Source organism: Chlorocebus sabaeus, chromosome 26 (genome assembly GCF_047675955.1).
Source record: "Chlorocebus sabaeus isolate Y175 chromosome 26, mChlSab1.0.hap1, whole genome shotgun sequence".
Lineage (NCBI taxonomy): Eukaryota > Metazoa > Chordata > Mammalia > Primates > Cercopithecidae > Chlorocebus > Chlorocebus sabaeus.
The window spans coordinates 18,091,115-18,108,052 of record NC_132929.1 but is presented as its reverse complement, the minus strand read 5'-3'; the positions used below and the strand labels follow the sequence as shown (position 1 = coordinate 18,108,052).

General features: G+C 39.9%; 1 protein-coding gene across 3 annotated transcripts in view; it reads left to right on the top strand.

Moving 5' to 3' along the window:
* The window catches only part of TMEM87A (transmembrane protein 87A), a 63,263-nt gene that overhangs the window by 8,071 nt on the left and 38,254 nt on the right, over positions 1–16,938 (top strand). For all 3 annotated transcript variants that reach the window (XM_008016903.3, XM_073012080.1, XM_008016905.3), the window contains exons 4-6: positions 719–832; positions 3,688–3,741; positions 3,934–3,978. In XM_008016903.3, the coding sequence (XP_008015094.1) occupies positions 719–832; positions 3,688–3,741; positions 3,934–3,978 (213 nt within the window). The remainder of the gene's footprint in view (positions 1–718; positions 833–3,687; positions 3,742–3,933; positions 3,979–16,938) is intronic.

Genomic DNA, 16,938 nt, shown 5'->3' with positions numbered 1-16,938 from the left:
GCGAAATATCACGTTTTCACTTATAAGATGGAGCTGAATGATGAGAACACATGGTCACAAAGAGGGGAATGACAGATACTGGGCCTACTTCAGGGTGGAGGGAGAGGATCAGAATAAATAACTCTTGAGTACTAGGCGGTACCTGGGTGATGAAATAATCTGTGAAACAATCCCCTGTGAGTTGAGATTACCTGTGTAACAAAGTTGCATGTGTCTACCTGAACCTAAAATAAAATTTTTTAAAAAAGTATATATATAGAGTTCTGAGTTGAATTGTTCAGACCTTTTCCATTCTGTTTCTATCTCCCTATTTGCATTTTTTAAAAAAGATTGTCCTTCTTTTGTGCTTGCAGCAATTTTGTGCTCTATCTTAGTTTATGAGCATGAATATCTTTTTGTTGATGTTGTTAATTTGGTCAAGTAAACTCTTCTAAGTATATTTTAATGTGACAAAACCCTCTACACTTTGGCAGTTTCCCAGTCTACTCTGAATTGTTAGTAGAACTATGCCTTGTGAGCCAAGACTAGAATTATGCCCTTGAGTCTAATAGTGTTCGATTGTTAGATACTTTTATATGGAGCCTTTATCTGATGCTGTTCATTTTTAAAATAGCAAACTCAAAATTATATTTGTACTACAGGTGAACTATTTGTTGTGCTCTTAGTATCTTATTTTTTGAAAGGTGAATTAACTACTCTGTATTATCTCTTTTTCCAGGCAGAAGAAGTAGAGATGTATTTGGAAAAACTTAAGGAAAAAAGAGGCTTGTCTGGGAGATATCAAACGTCATCAAAATTGTTCCAGAACTGCAGTGAACTCTTTAAAACACAGGTAATCTTTGCAAGTGGTTGGAGGTAAATAGAATAGGTAAAAAATGGAATGTCTGTATTTTTGGCTGTATCCTCTCCCACTCCTCAAGTATTTCTTTTGGTAGAAGTAAGTGGAAGCATGTTCTGATAGGTACATAGTAAGCCACTTACATACTCAACTCATCAAAGAGAGATTGTATTTTCCTTTGTGTGTAAAAAGCAAACCCCCATTTTTTTTTAATGTGGTAAAATATACACTACATAAAATTTACCATTTTAACCATTTCTAAGTGTATAATACAGTGGCATTAAGTATATTCACATTGCTGTGCAGCCATCAACCCGTCTCCATATCTCCAGTACTTTTTTTTTTTTTTCCAAGGCAGAGTCTCGCTCTGTCCCCCAGGCTGGAGTGCAGTGGTGCAATCTTGGCTTACTGCAGTCTCCACCTCCGCCCGGGGTCCAAGCAATTCTTTCGCCTCATCCTCCCAAGTGGCTAGGGCTATAGGTTCACACCGTTACACCTGGCTAATTCTTTTTGTATTTTCAGTAGAGACAGGATTTCACCATGTTAGCCAGGCTGGTCTTGAACTCTTGACCTCAAGTGATCTACCCACCTTAGCCTCCCGAAATGCTGGGATTACAGTTGTGAGCCACCGGGCTGAGCCCCATGTCTAGTACTTTTATCATCCCAAACTAAAACAGCATACCTATTAAACAAAAATTCCCCACCCTCCAACCCCAAGTCCACAGTAACCACTCTTCTACTATCCATGAATTTGACTATTCTAGATACCTCATATAAATAGAATCATACAACTTTTGTGTTTTTTTTTTGTCTGACTTCTTTCACTTAGCATAATGTTTTTAAGGTTCATCCATGTTGTAGCATTATCAGAATTTCATTCTTTTTTAAGGCTAAATGATGATTTATGGTATGTATGTACCACATTTTGTTTTTCCATTCATCTGTTGATAGACATTTAAAACCTCACATTTTTAATTCTCTGGTCTCCTCATCTTGTTAATATGTTCCTAGAAAAATCAGGTCTTTAAAATTTTACTGCTATAGATCTGAAATCAGAAGGGTATCATCATTGTCTTAAAGTTCAATTTCACACCTTAATTTTGTAGAAAGAGGGAGATGTGAATAATCATATATTTTTCACGCTTACATATATGTAATGTAAGTGGGATTCTGATATGAAATTTTGTCTTAGAAATAGTAATCTAATACCAATTTTTTTGATATAAAAGTTTTATATGTGTTAAAAATAGTTACAGTAATTATCATCTATACTTGTCCTTACTATATTTAAAAATTGTTTTGGAATATTTAGCAGCTTGCCTTGAACTGTCAAATTACTGGAAGTAAAGTTTATTATTAAGAAGACAAATTTAATCATTGAATTGTAATTGAGGCTGGACATGGTGGCTCAAGCCTGTAATCCCATCACTTTGAGAGGCTGAGGTGGGCAGATCACCTGAGGTCAGGAGTTCAAGACCAACCTGGCCAACATGGTGAAACCCTGTCTCTACTAAAAATACAAAAAAAATTATCCGGGCGTGTAATCCCAGCTACTCGGGAGGCTGAGGTGGGAGAATCACTTGAACCCAGAAGGCTGAGATCGTGCCACTGCACTCCAGCCTGGGCAACAAGAGTGAAACTTGGTGTCAAAAAAAAAAAAAAATTGATAGTTGGTGAGCAGATGAAGTAATTGGTAATTGAAGGAAGAGTTCAGCTTTTATTATAACTTAGGTTTTATGATCTTGAAGGGAGAAGAAAATAGCTTTAAGATGGTGAAAGAATGGTAGAGAAAGCTAGAAACAATGTGATGTTGTGTAGTTTGTATGTTTTCTGTTGGTTTTCCAAATTTATCCCTTAGACTAGGAGGATTGGTTGGTCTTTCCTGGATTTGATTATGGAAAGCTACCTGTTGCCTCTGGTTGCCTGAGACTGACTACTTTCAGATGTGCTATAATCTTTCCGGGGTCTTGGCTTATTGATAAGGTTTCCTCTCCTCCTCCAGTCTAATGTAACAGGTTGAATTACACAATCTCATTACTCAGGAAGGAGAATGCCTTATCTACCGATAATTGGTAAGAAAGATAATTAGTGTAGTTTTTTACAGGCATGAAATGTAGTGCGGTGGAAGGGACAGCAGACCTAAGTGTCAAGAATATTAGGTTTAGGCTGGGCGCGGTGGTTCACGCCTGTAATCCCAGCACTTTGGGAGGCTGAGGCAGGTGGATCACAAAGTCAAGAGATCGAGACCATCCTGGCTAACATGGTGAAACCCCGGCTCTACTAAAAATACAAAAAAAATTAGCCGGGAGTGGTAGTAGGCACCTGTAGTCCCAGCTACTCGGGAGGCTGAGGCAGGAGAATGGCGTGAACCTGGGAGGCGGAGCTTGCAGCGAGCCAAGATCGTACTAGTGCACTCCAGCCTGAGCGACAGAGCAAGACTCCATCTCAAAAAAAAAAAAAAAAAGAATATTAGGTTTAAATCCTATTTCTTTGTCTAAAGCTTTGTAGTTTTGAACCACATTTTACTCACCTGTAAAATGAGGGGAAGTGATCTAAGATTCTTCTAAGTATACATCCTATATCTAAGACTTTGTCATTCTTAAATGTTTATTATTCTCATAGAAAAATTGAATGGCCGTTTTGGTTTGATACTATTTTCTAGCTCCCAGCAGGGTTTTATTCACTTGTTTGTGGTTAATTGGAAATGTTTTGTCTACTGATGCTGTGTTATTATATTTACTAGTTAGGGTGTGGTGTTTTGTTTTAACCATTTCTTTGTATTTTCAGCTACACTTTTCTTCTAGTATTTACACACCTTTAATTTTTTTAGTTTTGTGTTTCTTTTATAGAGCTTTTCTGGAGATTTTATGCATCGACTGCCTCTTTTAGGAGAAAAACAGGAGGTAATTGTTTTCTTTATATATTTCTGAGAGTCCAGTAAAACCTTTGGCAGTGCAGGAGACACCCGTGCTCACTACATCTCCAGGGAGGGAGTGCTGCACCTGGGGAGCAGGCTCAGACAGAGGCTACAGGAACTTGGGCAGCTAAAAACAAGAAGTTCTGAATTAATTATTATTATTTTTTAATATTTAAAGGCTAAGGAGAATGGAACAAACCTTACCTTTATTGGAGACAAAACTGTAAGTATATTTGGGGATTTGGGGCATTGAACACATATTTTAGTTTTCTTATATTCATATATTTTTGAATTGTTCTCCCATATTATGCTAACATTTGAAAAGAAAGTTAAGTCTGGAAGTTATAGACCAAAATCTTAAAAATGGTTGGATCTCTGGATGATAACCATGAGTGATTTTTAGTTTCTTCTTTGTGTTTTCTGTATATTTTCTCCTGTACGTCTGTATTGCTTTTATAATTATCCCTCAATACTTATCTGTAAACAGGAAGAAACTTATTAAAAATAAGAACTCTTAAACTTCATCTAAAATTATCTGTGATAAAATATAATTGAAAGAGAGTTTGGAAAATTGAAATAAGGTCTAAAACTGTAAATATGCCTTAAGTTTTCATAAATATGCATTGTATGGATACTATTTTCAAATTCATAATAACTAATCCCTTAAAACATCACCAGTTAAAAATTTAGAGGAAGGATGACAGCTATCAGTGTTGGATTATGGTTTTTATAAGGCTGATTAAAGTTTTTAATTTTATAACAACCTTATGAAGGTATAGTATACATATGACAGAAGTTATGTTTTGTTTTGTTTTGTTTTGTTTTTTGAGACAAGCTCTCACTCTTGCCCACGCTGAAGAACAGTGGTGTGAACATGGCTCCCTGCTGCCTTGACCTCCTGGGCTCAAGTGATCCTCTTGCCTCAGACTCCCAAGTAACTGGGACCACAGGCACATGCCGCCATGCCTGGCTAATTTTTAAAAATTTTTTGTAGAGATTGGGTCTCACCATGTTGCCCAGGCTGGTATGGAACTCCTAGGCTCAAGTAATCATTTCACTTCAGCCTCCCAAAGTGCTAGGATTATAGGTGTGAGCCACTGCGCCCAGCCTAAAAGTTATTGTTAAAGTTATTATATTAAAGCATATAATTTAGTGGTTTTTAATATTCTCAAGTTGTGCAAGCACCACTCAAAGTCTAGTTCCAGAATTGTTCATTGTCCCCAAAAGTAGCCCCATACTCATTATCAGTCACTCCCCATTTTTCCTGCCCCCAGCCTCTGGCAATCAGTAATCTATTTTCTATCTCTGTATTTGCCTTTTCTGGACATTTTATATAACTGAAATCATATAATACATGACCTTGTGTCTGGCCTCTTTCACAGTTTACACTTTGTCTTAACTTTTACTTCCTGCTTGCACAGAGCCTTAAGATCAGCTAGCGAGTGATTAGGGCCTTCTCTGGTCTCTCCTGGACCTGTGCACAGCCCTGGGCATATGGCCTTCTAGATTTCCAGGAATATTTTGGAGCTTCCCAAAGTCCCTGTGGACATCCCATTCTCCAGTTTTTCCTTTTAAGTTTCCAATCAGCCTCTTAGTAGCCCCGGTTGGTAATGTCACCTCAGGCAGCTGTGATCTTGAAGGATTGCTATTCAGTGTGTTTGGCAAATGCTTTGAGTACAGGGCTGTTGACACTAGGTGATCTCTGAGTCAGGTCAGATAAAGACAAGCCCTGAGAATGGAGCTTTTCAGCAATTTGCCAGACAGCTCAGGTGATCAGTCTTTTAGGGACCTCCAAATTTGTTTTTTCCTTTGGGAGGCCTACGTGAGCAGATCATTTGAGGCCAGGAGTTTGACACCATCCTGGCCAACATGGTGAAACTCGTCTCTGCCAAAAATACAAAAATTAGGCAGGCATGGTGGTGCACATCTGTAATCCCAGCTACTTGGGAGGCTGAAGCAGGAGAATCACTTGAACCAAGAAAGTGGAGGCTGCAGTGAGCTGAGATCACACCACTGCACTCCAGCGTAGGCAACAGAGTGAAACTCTGTGTTCCCTTCCCCTGTCCCCTTTGCCCAGTGGCTGCTAAGCTGTTGTTTTTCTCAGCTGTTAATGGTTTCAGCGATTTTGGTTTTAAGGAACTTGAGAGAGAGGGATGGGATTAGGGTGAACACAGACATCTCAAGCTTGCTTTTCTTTCCTAGATTCAGTTGCCTTTCTCGAAGAAACATTTCTTGTATTGTTGAAAGACTTTAATTAATTTCCAAAGTTCCAAAAGTTGATTTTGATAGTTTTTGCCAGTGTTTTTGTTGCTTTTATAGATGAGATTTTCAGAGTTTCTTATTCTGCCATTCTGAAAGTATTCTCACTACCCAAACCCCAGTTTTATTTATACAGAATTTTAACTGAAAGTAGGTTAGGCATGACAATCTTTGTTAATTTTTTTAAACAAAAGATAGCCGTTAGGACTGGGTGCAGTGGCTCACGCCTATAATGCCAACACTTTGGGAGGCCAAGGTGGGCAGATCACTTGAGGTTGGGAGTTTGAGACCAGCCTGGCCAACGTGGTGAAACTTTGTCTTTACTAAAAATACAAAAATTAGTTGGTCATGGCGGTAGGCACCTGTAATCCAAGCAACTCAGGAGGTTGAGGCAGGAGAATCACTTGAACTTGGGAGGTGGAGGTTGCAGTGAGCTGAGATCACGCTACTGCACTCCAGTCTGGGTGACCAGTGAGATTCCATCTCAAAAAAAAAAAAAAAGATACTCATTGGATTTTCTCTTACTAATAGGCATATATTCACTGTGAAAATGGAGATGAAATGAATGAAAAGAAGAAAGTAGTAATCTATAATACCATGCAGTGATGTATTTATTTTCCTAGTCTTTTGTATATGGGCATGTTGATATTTATTTTAAAAAGGGGATCTTACAGTATGTATTATATGACTTTTTTTGTAGCTTAGCAATATAACATGGACATCTCTTCAGTTTGGTAAATATTGTATTACATTGTTACTTAAATGCTTGTATAGTGTCTTATTGTATGAGTACATTGCAATTTGTTCAGTTCTCTATTCTTGAACATTTATGAGTTTCATTATCTTGGAATTTTATGCAGTGTTGTGATTAATATTTTAACTACATTTACTTTTAAGTCTTTATTTTCTAATCTCTGAAGAATTGTATATTGGGATAAGTTTTTAATTCTATAACTTAAAAGTAAAAATCCTTTGTAATTTTATGTTCTAATAGTTTGCGTTTGGTGTGATTACACAGAACACATGCATATTAACCAAAATAAGATCATATTATACACCGTTGTATAATTTTTTATTTTTACTTCCAAATTGGTACATTGAATACTACTTCACCTTTTCATGGCTGCTTAGTGTTCCATTTTATTATGATTTTAATAATTAACTCCCAATTGATGAATATTTGGGTTGTTCCCAAATTTACCCTGTTATGGATAAGGTCATGTTCATAATGTGTAGCTGTATCTCTGTGTACATTTATAGTCTTTAGGCTAAATTCCTGGAGGTAGAATTGCTAGGTCCACATGTATGCACAGTTTAAAAGCTCTTTTTTGTAGCAATTTATGGCCCCAAGAAAGTGAGAGTGTCTTAGTTTGTTTATGTTGCTATGGAAGGACACCTGGAGCTGGGTAATTTATTAAAAAAAAAGAGGTTTATTTGGCTCACTGTTCTGTGGGCTATCAAAGAAGCATGGGGCCGGCATCTGTTTCTAGTGAGGGCTTGAGGCTGCTTCCACTCATGGTGGGAGGTGAAGGGGGGAGTCTGTGTGTGCAGGTCACATGGCAAGGGAGGAAGAAGGAAAGAGGGAGGAGGAGGAGAGGACATAGTGGACTCTTTTTTAATAATCAAGGAAGCAATAGAGGGAGAAGTCATTACTGAAAGGACAGTGGCACCAAGCCATTCATTAGGGATTGGCTCCGTGACCCAAACACCTCTCTCTAGATTTCACCTCCAACCCACTGGGGATCAAATTTCAAAACGAAATTTGGGAGGACAGATATCTAAACCATAGCAGTGAGTTTCCATCTTTCCTCACAAAAACAATGGCTGTCATTTAAAATAGATTTTATGCAGTTTGTCTAGTTAAGCAATAATTTGTTGTTGTAAATTATATTTAAAAAATTATTGTTAAGCCAGGCGCTGTGGCTCACGCCTATAACCCCAGCACGTTGGAAGGCCACAGCAGGCGGATCGCTTGAGCTCATGAGTTTAAGACCAGCCTGGGCAATATGGTGAAACCTTGTCTCTACAAAAAATGATGGAAAAATTAGCCAGAAGGTGGCACGTGTGCCTGTAGTCCCAGCTACTTGGTTGAGTGATGTGGGAGGATGGCTTGAGCCTGGGAGGCAGAGATTGCAGTGAGCCAAGATCACACCACTTCACTCTAGGCAATAGAGCCATACCTTGTCTCAAAAACAAAAACAACAACAAAAAAATTATTGTTGAAGGTGAACATTCATTTATATGGATATTGGCTCTTGTGCTTTCTTCATTTGTCTTCTGTGCACAGCATACTTTGAGTTCTATTCAAGGCTTGAGTCTTGTTACAGTGATTAAAACTGGCCGAAAGGTGACCCTGTTGAATACCACAAGTAATATTTAGGAATACTTAGTCAAAATATAGTCAAAAGAAATGAAAGAATTAACTATCTTTTGATCTTTCTTCCTGAAAATTTGGTCCAAGGCAAATACCTTATAATCCTATTTAAAGGATATTCACAGGCTGGGTTCAGTGGTAATGTCCGCATTTTTGAGGCCCAAAGTGGGTGGATCACTCAAAGCCAGGGTTTGAGACCAGTCTGGTCAACATGGCAAAACCCTGTCTCTACTGAAAATGCAAAAATTAGCTTGGTGTGGTGGGGTACATCTGTAATCCCAGCTACTTGAGTGCTTGAGGCCTGAGAATCACTTGAGCCCAAAAGGCACAGGTTGTAGTGAGCTATGATTGCACCACTGCACTCCAGCCTGAGTGACAAAATGAGACTGTCTCAAAAAAACAAAAAGGATACTCACAAATTCAGTACCTCCATCCTATTTCATTAAAGCTCTGGTTAAATATATATGTTTATGGGCCGGGTGTAGTGGCTCACACCTGTGATCCCAGCACTTTGGGAGGCCAAGGTGGGTGGATCACCTGATGTCAGGAGTTCAAGGTCAGCCTGGCCAACGTGGTGAAACCGCATCTCTACTAAAAATACAAAAAAAAAAAAAGCAAAATTAACTAGGCATGGTGGCGCATGCCTGTAATCCCAGCTACGTGGGAGGCTGAGGTGGGAGAATTGCCTGAACCCAGGAGGCGGAGATTACATTGAGTCGAGATCATTCCACTGCACTCCAGCCTGGGCAACAGAGCAAGACTCCATCTAAAGAAAAAAAAACCTGTATGTTTATGGAAGAAAGGTCCTCTGTGTGTCCCTTCTTCTAAGGAAAGAATGATAAAAGAGAACACTTTAATATTTTGATTAACTGAGTTTTTTTGGATTTAAGCAATAATGTGATACATTTAACATTACAATTTTAAAAAAATTAATAGAGTTTATTGTTTAGAGCAGTTTTAGGTTCACAACAAAATTGAATAAAAGGTACAGAGAGGCCAGTGCAGTGGCTTACGCCCTTTGGGAGGCCAAGGTGGGAGGATCACTTGAACCCAGGAATTCAAGAGCAGCCTGGAAAACATTGAGACCCTATCTCTACAAAAAGCAAAAGTTGGCTGGGTACAGTGGCTCATGTCTGTAATCCCAGCACTTTGGGAGGCCCAGGCAGACAGATCACCTGAGGTCGGGAGTTTGAGACCAACCTGACCAACATGGAGAAACCCGTCTCTACTAAAAATATAAAATTAGCTGGGTGTGGTGGCATATGCCTGTAATCTCAGCCACTTGGGAGGCTGAGGCAGGAGAATGACTTGAACCTGGGAGGCAGAGTTTGCGGTGAGCCAAGATCGCACCATTGCACTCCAGCCTGGGCGACAAGAGCAAAACTCCGTCTTAAAAACAAACAAAACCCAAATTACCCAGCATGGTTGTGCATGCCTATAGTCACAGCTACAAGGGAGGCTGAAGTGGGAGGGTCACTTAAGCCCAGGAGTTCAAGGCTGCAGTGAGCCATGATCATGCCACTGTACTCTAGTCTAAGCAATAAAGCAACACTCTGTCTCAAAAAAAAAAAAAGGAGTGGTCCCACATGCCCTGTCTATACCTGTATACTTAGCCTCCCCCGTCATCAACATACTGCGCCACTGTGGCACACAGTTATAATTGATGAACCATGTTGACATGTCATTATCAACCAAAGTCTGTAGTTTACATTAAGGTTCACTCTGCATTGTACATTGTATGAATTTTGATAAATGTGTAAAGACATCTTCACCTTTGTAGTATCATACAGAATAGGTTCAGTGCCTAAAAATCCTCTGGGCTCTGCCTGTTCATCTCTCCTTTCGCCTTGAACTCCTGGCAATCACTGATCTTTTTACCGTCTTCATAGTTTTGCCTTTTCCAGAATGTCATCTAGTTGGAGTTGTACAAATATGTGACCTTTTTAGATTGGCTTCTTTCACTTAGTAATATGCATTTAAGGTTCCTCCATGTCTTCTGGTGGCTTGATAGTTCATTTCCTTTTAGTGCTGAATCATATTCCATTGTTTGGATATATTACAGTTTATCCATTCATCTGTTGAAGGACATCTTGATTGCTTTCAAATTATAACAATTATAGATAAAGCTGTTGTAAACATTTGTGTCCAGGGTTTTATGTGGACGTAAGTTTTCAACTCATCTGGGTAACCATCAAGGAGCATGATTGCTAGATTGTATGGTAAGAGTATGTTTAGTTTTGTAACCATTGCAATTTTGACAACGCAGTGCTTAATCAAAAATAGCATGTTCTGGCAACAAAACTACTCTTGTAGTCTGTCTGTCTGACAGCATCAATAATGGATTGTCACTTGTAGCTTTAATTACCTTACTCATGGGGTTAAAAAGTTCTGTTGAAGGGCACTTACAATTTTGAGATCATACCATGAAGACAGTGCTTTAAAAATAATTCTGTTCACAAGCTAGCGGTAGACTGTGAAAAAGGGAAAAAAAGAAAAAAATAGTTCTGTTATGGAGAACAAAATAATTAATAGTTGAGATGGTAGTTAAGAGCCCAGGCTCTGGGGTCAGGTGTCCTAGATTTTGAAATCCCAACTTCATAACTTAATATTTCCCTTGGAAATGTTATTGTGCTTCAGTTTCTTACATAATAAAATGGAGCTAATAGGAATGATATTACCAAGAATTGTCGAGTAGCGAAGTCCAGGTCTCCATGCTTCCACAAAAGCAACTAGTAAACTGATGGAAACTGTCACTTGCAACTTTCACAGAACTTTGAAATCGAGCCAAAACTTAAATAAGGAAAAAGTTCAACAAAGAAAGAAGCTGCTATATTACATTAAGAAAGTGCTGTGATATTGTAATTTGTTTACCATACCCTCCTTCCCAGTTCAGAGGCAGGAAGATGGCAACCCACAGTCATGGTGCAGGTCGCTAGTGCCAGGAGAACTAATACAGACCTTTTTCTTAAAGACTTGCCATTGTGTGTTTTCACCTGTCTGGAGGCTCCCTGAAGGACCCGTGCAAGGACTTGCCTCTGTTTTCCCCAATTTAGAGTGTTCCCAGGGCTGGAGTGGCTTCCTGGGTTGTGTTTGCCAAAAGCATTTGAAGGCAGAAGTATTGTGTACATGGGGAAGGGGATAACAGTGGGGATAAGCAATAGAGACTGTCAAGCATGAGAAGGAAAGGGTCCAGAAAGGAGATTTGTGGAAGAACAAGGCTGTTTAAAGTTTCTGTGTATATTGAGGTATGAAGAAAGCCATGTATATTCTCACGACTGGACATATGATCAGAAAAGACCTTAGATGACCTTAAGCTTTCATTCTGGCTAACCTTCAGGCTCTGTACAAGCAAAAAGTGAAGACTAAGGAACAGCTTTAATTGGCCCAGCTAAGCATTGAAGGATTGCCCCAGGGTGCAAAGACTGGGAGAATATTCTGTTCTTTTTTGTCTTTGGCTCCTGGTGTTTAAGAATCTTTGTCAAAACACTAGCTGACCGCTAAGCTAAAGGAATATAGATTCCAATAGCCACACAGGTCTAAGAATGCAGACTTTAAAAAAATGGTTTAGAAAAGTTACTAAGTAAAAGAGACAACCCATATTATTACCAGCTAACAAACCCCAAGGAGGGGGCAGATTGTGGTTTCCAGAGTTGTCACTTTATAACGTTCAGTTTTCAGTGGAAAATTACAAGGCATCCATATAAATAAAGTATGGCATATTTACAGGATTAAAAAAGTATACATGCTTCGAAGAGGAAGCCTCAGCATTAGACTCACCAGACCAAAGATTTTAAATGAACTGTCTTAAATATGCTCAAAGAGCTAAGAATAAAAAAAACCATGGAGGAAGAACCTAAAGGAAACCAGGAGAACATAGAGATAAAAATGATAAAAAGAATGAAGATGAGCCTGAGAGACCTATGGGACACCCTTAAGTGTATCAACATCCACATAGTAGGAATTCATCAGAGGGAGAAGAGAGAGAGAAAGGTATGGAAAGAATATTTAAAGGAATAATGCCCAGCAACTTCCTAAATTTGATGAAATTATGAATTTCAGAAAAATTGAGAAGCTCACAGATCTCAAACTACAACCAGGAATGAAAAAGTAAAATGTTGTATGTCCATAAAATGGAATATCATTCATCTATAAAAATGAATGGGAGCTGGATTCCAAGATGGCCGAATAGGAACAGCTCTGTCTGCAGCTCCCAGCGTGATTGACACAGAAAATGGGTGATTTCTGCATTTCCAATTGAGATACCTGGTTCATCTCACTGGGACTGGTTGGATAGTGGGTGCAGCCCACAGAGGGCAAGCCAAAGCAGGGCGGGGCATCGCCTTACCCGGGAAGTGCAAGGGGTCAGGGATATCCCTTTCCTAGCCAAGGGAAGCCGTGATAGACTGTACCAGGAAGCCGTGATAGACTGTACCGGGAAAATCGGGACACTCCCGCCTTAATACTGCACTTTTTCAATGGTCTTAGCAAAGGGCACACCAGGAGATTATATACCGCACCTGGCTCAGCAGGTCCCACACCCACAGAGCCTTGCTCACTGCTAGCGCAGCAGTCCCAAATAGAACTGTGAAGTGGCAGCCCAACTGGGGAAGGGGTGTCACCATTGCTGAGGCTTGAGTAGGTAAAGCGGCCAGGAAGTTCACATTGGGTGGAGCCCACCACAGCTCAGCAAGGCCTGCCTGCCTCTGTAGACTCCAGCTCTGGGGGCAGGGCATAGCTGAACAAAAGGCAGCAGAAACTTCTGAAGACTTAAACATCCCTGTCTGACAGCTCTGAAGAGAGCAGTGGTTCTCCCAGCACAGTGTTTGAGTGCTGAGAATGGACAGACTGCTTCCTGAAGTGGGTCCCTGACCCCCGTGTTGCCTAACTGGGAGACACATCCCAATAGGGGCCAGCTGATGCTTCATACAGCCAGGTGCTCCTCTGAGACGAAGCTTCCAGAGGAAGGATCAGGCAGCAACATTTACTGCTCTCCAGCCTCCGCTGGGGATAACCAGGCAAACGGTATGGAGTGGACCTCCAGCAAACTCCAACAGACCTGCAGCTGAGAGACCTGACTCTTAGAAGGAAAACTAACAAACAGAAAGGAATAGTATCAACATCAACAAAAAGGACATCCACACCAAAACCCCATCTGTAGGTCACCAATATCAAAGATCAAAGGTAGATAAAACCAGAAAGATGGGGAGAAACCAGAGCAGAAAAGCTGAAAATTCTCAAAACCAGAGCACCTCTTCTCCAAAGGCTCGCAGCTCCTCGCCAGCAACGGAACAAAGCTGGACAAAGAATGAATTTGACAAGTTGACAGAAGTAGGCTTCAGAAGGTCAGTAATAACAAACCTCTCCAAGCTAAAGAAGGATGTTCGATCCCATTGCAAGGAAGCTAAAAACCTTGAAAAAAGATTAGACGAATGACTGACTAGAATAAACAGTGTAGAGAAGACCTTAAATGACCTGATGGAGCTGAAAACCATGGCACGAGAACTACGTGACGCATGCACAAGCTTCAGTAGCCAATTTGATCAACTGGAAGAAAGGGTATCAGTGATTGAAAATCAAATGAATGAAATGAAGCAAGAAGAGAACTTGAGAGAAAAAAGAGTAAAAAGAAATGAACAAAGCCTCCAAGAAGTATGAGACTGTGTGAAAAAAGAGCAAATCTACATCTGATTGGTGTACCTGAAAGTGACGGGGAGAATGGAACCAAGTTGGAAAACACTCTTCAGGATATTATCTAGGAGAACTTCCCCAACCTAGCAAGGCAGGCCAACATTCAGATTCAGGAAATACAGAGAATGCCACAAAGATACTCCTTGAGAAGAGTAACCCAAAGACACATAATTGTCAGATTCACCAAGATTGAAATGAAAGAAAAAAATTAACTGTTAAGGGCAGCCAGACAGAAAGGTCGGGTTGCCCACAAAGGGAAGGCCATCAGACAAACAGCGGATCTCTCAGCATAAACTCTACAAGCCAGAAGAGAGTGGGGGCCAATATTCAACATTCTTAAAGAATTTTCAACCCAGAATTTCATATCCAGCCAAACTAAGCTTCATAAGCAAAGGAGAAATAAAATCCTTTACAGGCAAGCAAATGCTGAGAGATTTTGTCATCACCAGGCCTGCCTTACAAGAGCTCCTGAAGGAAGCACTAAACGTGGAAAGGAACAACCGGTACCAGCCACTGCAAAAACATGCCAAATTGTAAAAACCATCAATGCTAGGAAGAAACTACATTAACTAATGGGCAAAATAAGCAGCTAGTATCATAATGACAGAATCAAATTCACACATAACAATATTAACCTTAAATGTAGACGGGCTCAATGCCCCAATTAAAAGACAAGACTGGCAAATTGGATAAAGAGTAAGGACCCATCAGTGTGCTGTATTCAATAGACCCATCTCACGTGCAGAGACACACATAGGTTCAAAATAAAGGGATGGAGGAAGATCTACCAAGCAAAGGGAAAGCAAAAAAAAAAAACAGAGGTTGCAATCCTAGTCTCTGATAAAACAGACTTTAAACCAACAAAGATCAAAAGAGACAAAGCCACTACATAACGGTAAAGGGGTCAATTCAACAAGAAGAGCTAACTATCCTAAATATATATGTACCTGATACAGGAACACCCAGATTAATAAAGCAAGTCCTTAGAGACCTAGAAAGCGACTTAGACTCCCACACAATAATAATGGGAGACTTTAACACCCCACTGTCAATATTAGATCAACGGGACAAAGTTATCAAGGATATCCAGGACTTGAACTCAGCTCTGCACCAAGCAGACCTAATAGACATCTACAGAACTCTCCACCCCAAATAAACAGAATGTACATTCTACTCAGCACCACATCATACTTATTCCAAAATTGACCACAGAGTTGGAAGTAAAGCACTCATTGACAAATGTAAAAGAACAGAAGTCACAACAAACAGTCTCTCAGACCACAGTGCAATCAAATTAGAACTCAGGATTAAGAAACCCACTCAAAACTGCACAACTATATGGAAACTGAACAACCTGCTTCTGAATGACTGCTGGGTAAATAACAAAATAAATCTCAAGATCAATATCGTGAAAATGGCCGTACTGCCCAAGGTAATTTACAGATTCAATGCCATCCCCATCAAGCTACCAATGACTTTCTTCACAGAATTGGAAAAATACTTTAAAGTTCATATGGAACCAAAAAAGAGCCCACATTGCCAAGACAATCCTAAACATAAAGAACAAAGCTGGAGGCATCACGCTGCCTGACTTCAAACTATACTACAAGGCTACAGTAACCAAAACAGCATGGTGCTGGTACCAAAACAGACTTATAAACCAATTGAACAGAACAGAGGGCACAGAAATAACACCACACATCTACAACCATCTGATCTTTGACAAACCTGACAAAAACAAGAAATGGGGAAAGGATTCCCTATATAATAGATGGTGCTGGGAAAACTGGCTATCCATATGTAGAAAGCTGAAACTGGATCCCTTCCTTACACCTTATACAAAAATTAATTCAAGATGGATTAAAGACTTAAATGTGTGACCTAAAACCATAAAAACCCTAGAAGAAAACCTAGGCAATACCATTCAGAACAGAGGCATGGGCAAGGACTTCATAACTAAAACACCAAAAGCAATGGCAACAAAAGCCAAAATAGATAAATCGGATCTAATTAAACTAATGAGTGTCTGCACAACAAAAGAAACTGCCATCAGGGTGAACAGGCAACCTGCAGAATAGGAGAAAATTTTTGCAATCTACCCATCTGACCAAGGGCTAATATCCAGAATCTACAAAGAACTCAAATTTACACGAAAAAATCAACCCCATCAAAAAGTGGGCAAAGGATATGAACAGACACTTTTCAAAAGAAGACATTTATGCAGCCAACAGACACATGAAAAAATGCTCATCATCACTGGTCATCAGAGAAATGCAAATCAAAACCACAGTGTAATACCATCTCACACCAGTTAGAATGGTGATCATTGAAAAGTCAGGAAACAACAGATGCTGGAGAGGAAGTGGAGAAATAGGAACACTTTTACACTGTTGGTGGTAGTGTAAACTAGTTCAACCATTGTGGAAGACAATGTGGCGATTCCTCAAGGATCTAGAACTAGAAATACCATTTGACCCAGCCATCCCATTACTGGGTATATACCCAAAGAATTATAAATCATGCTGCTATAAAGACACATGCACACGTATGTTTATTGCGACCCTATTCACAATAGCGAAGACTAGGAACCAACCCAAATGTCCATCAATGAGAGACTGGATTAAGAAAATGTGGCACATATACATCATGGAATACTATGCAGCCATAAAAAAGGATGAGCTCGTGTCCTTTGTAGGGACATGGATGAAGCTGGAAACCATCATTCTGAGCAAACTATCACAAGGACAGAAAACCAGAGACCGCATGTTGTCATTCATAGGTGGGAACTGAACAGTGAGAATACTTGGACACAGGGCGGGGAACATCACACACTGGAGCCTGTCGTCGGGTGGGGGAATGGGG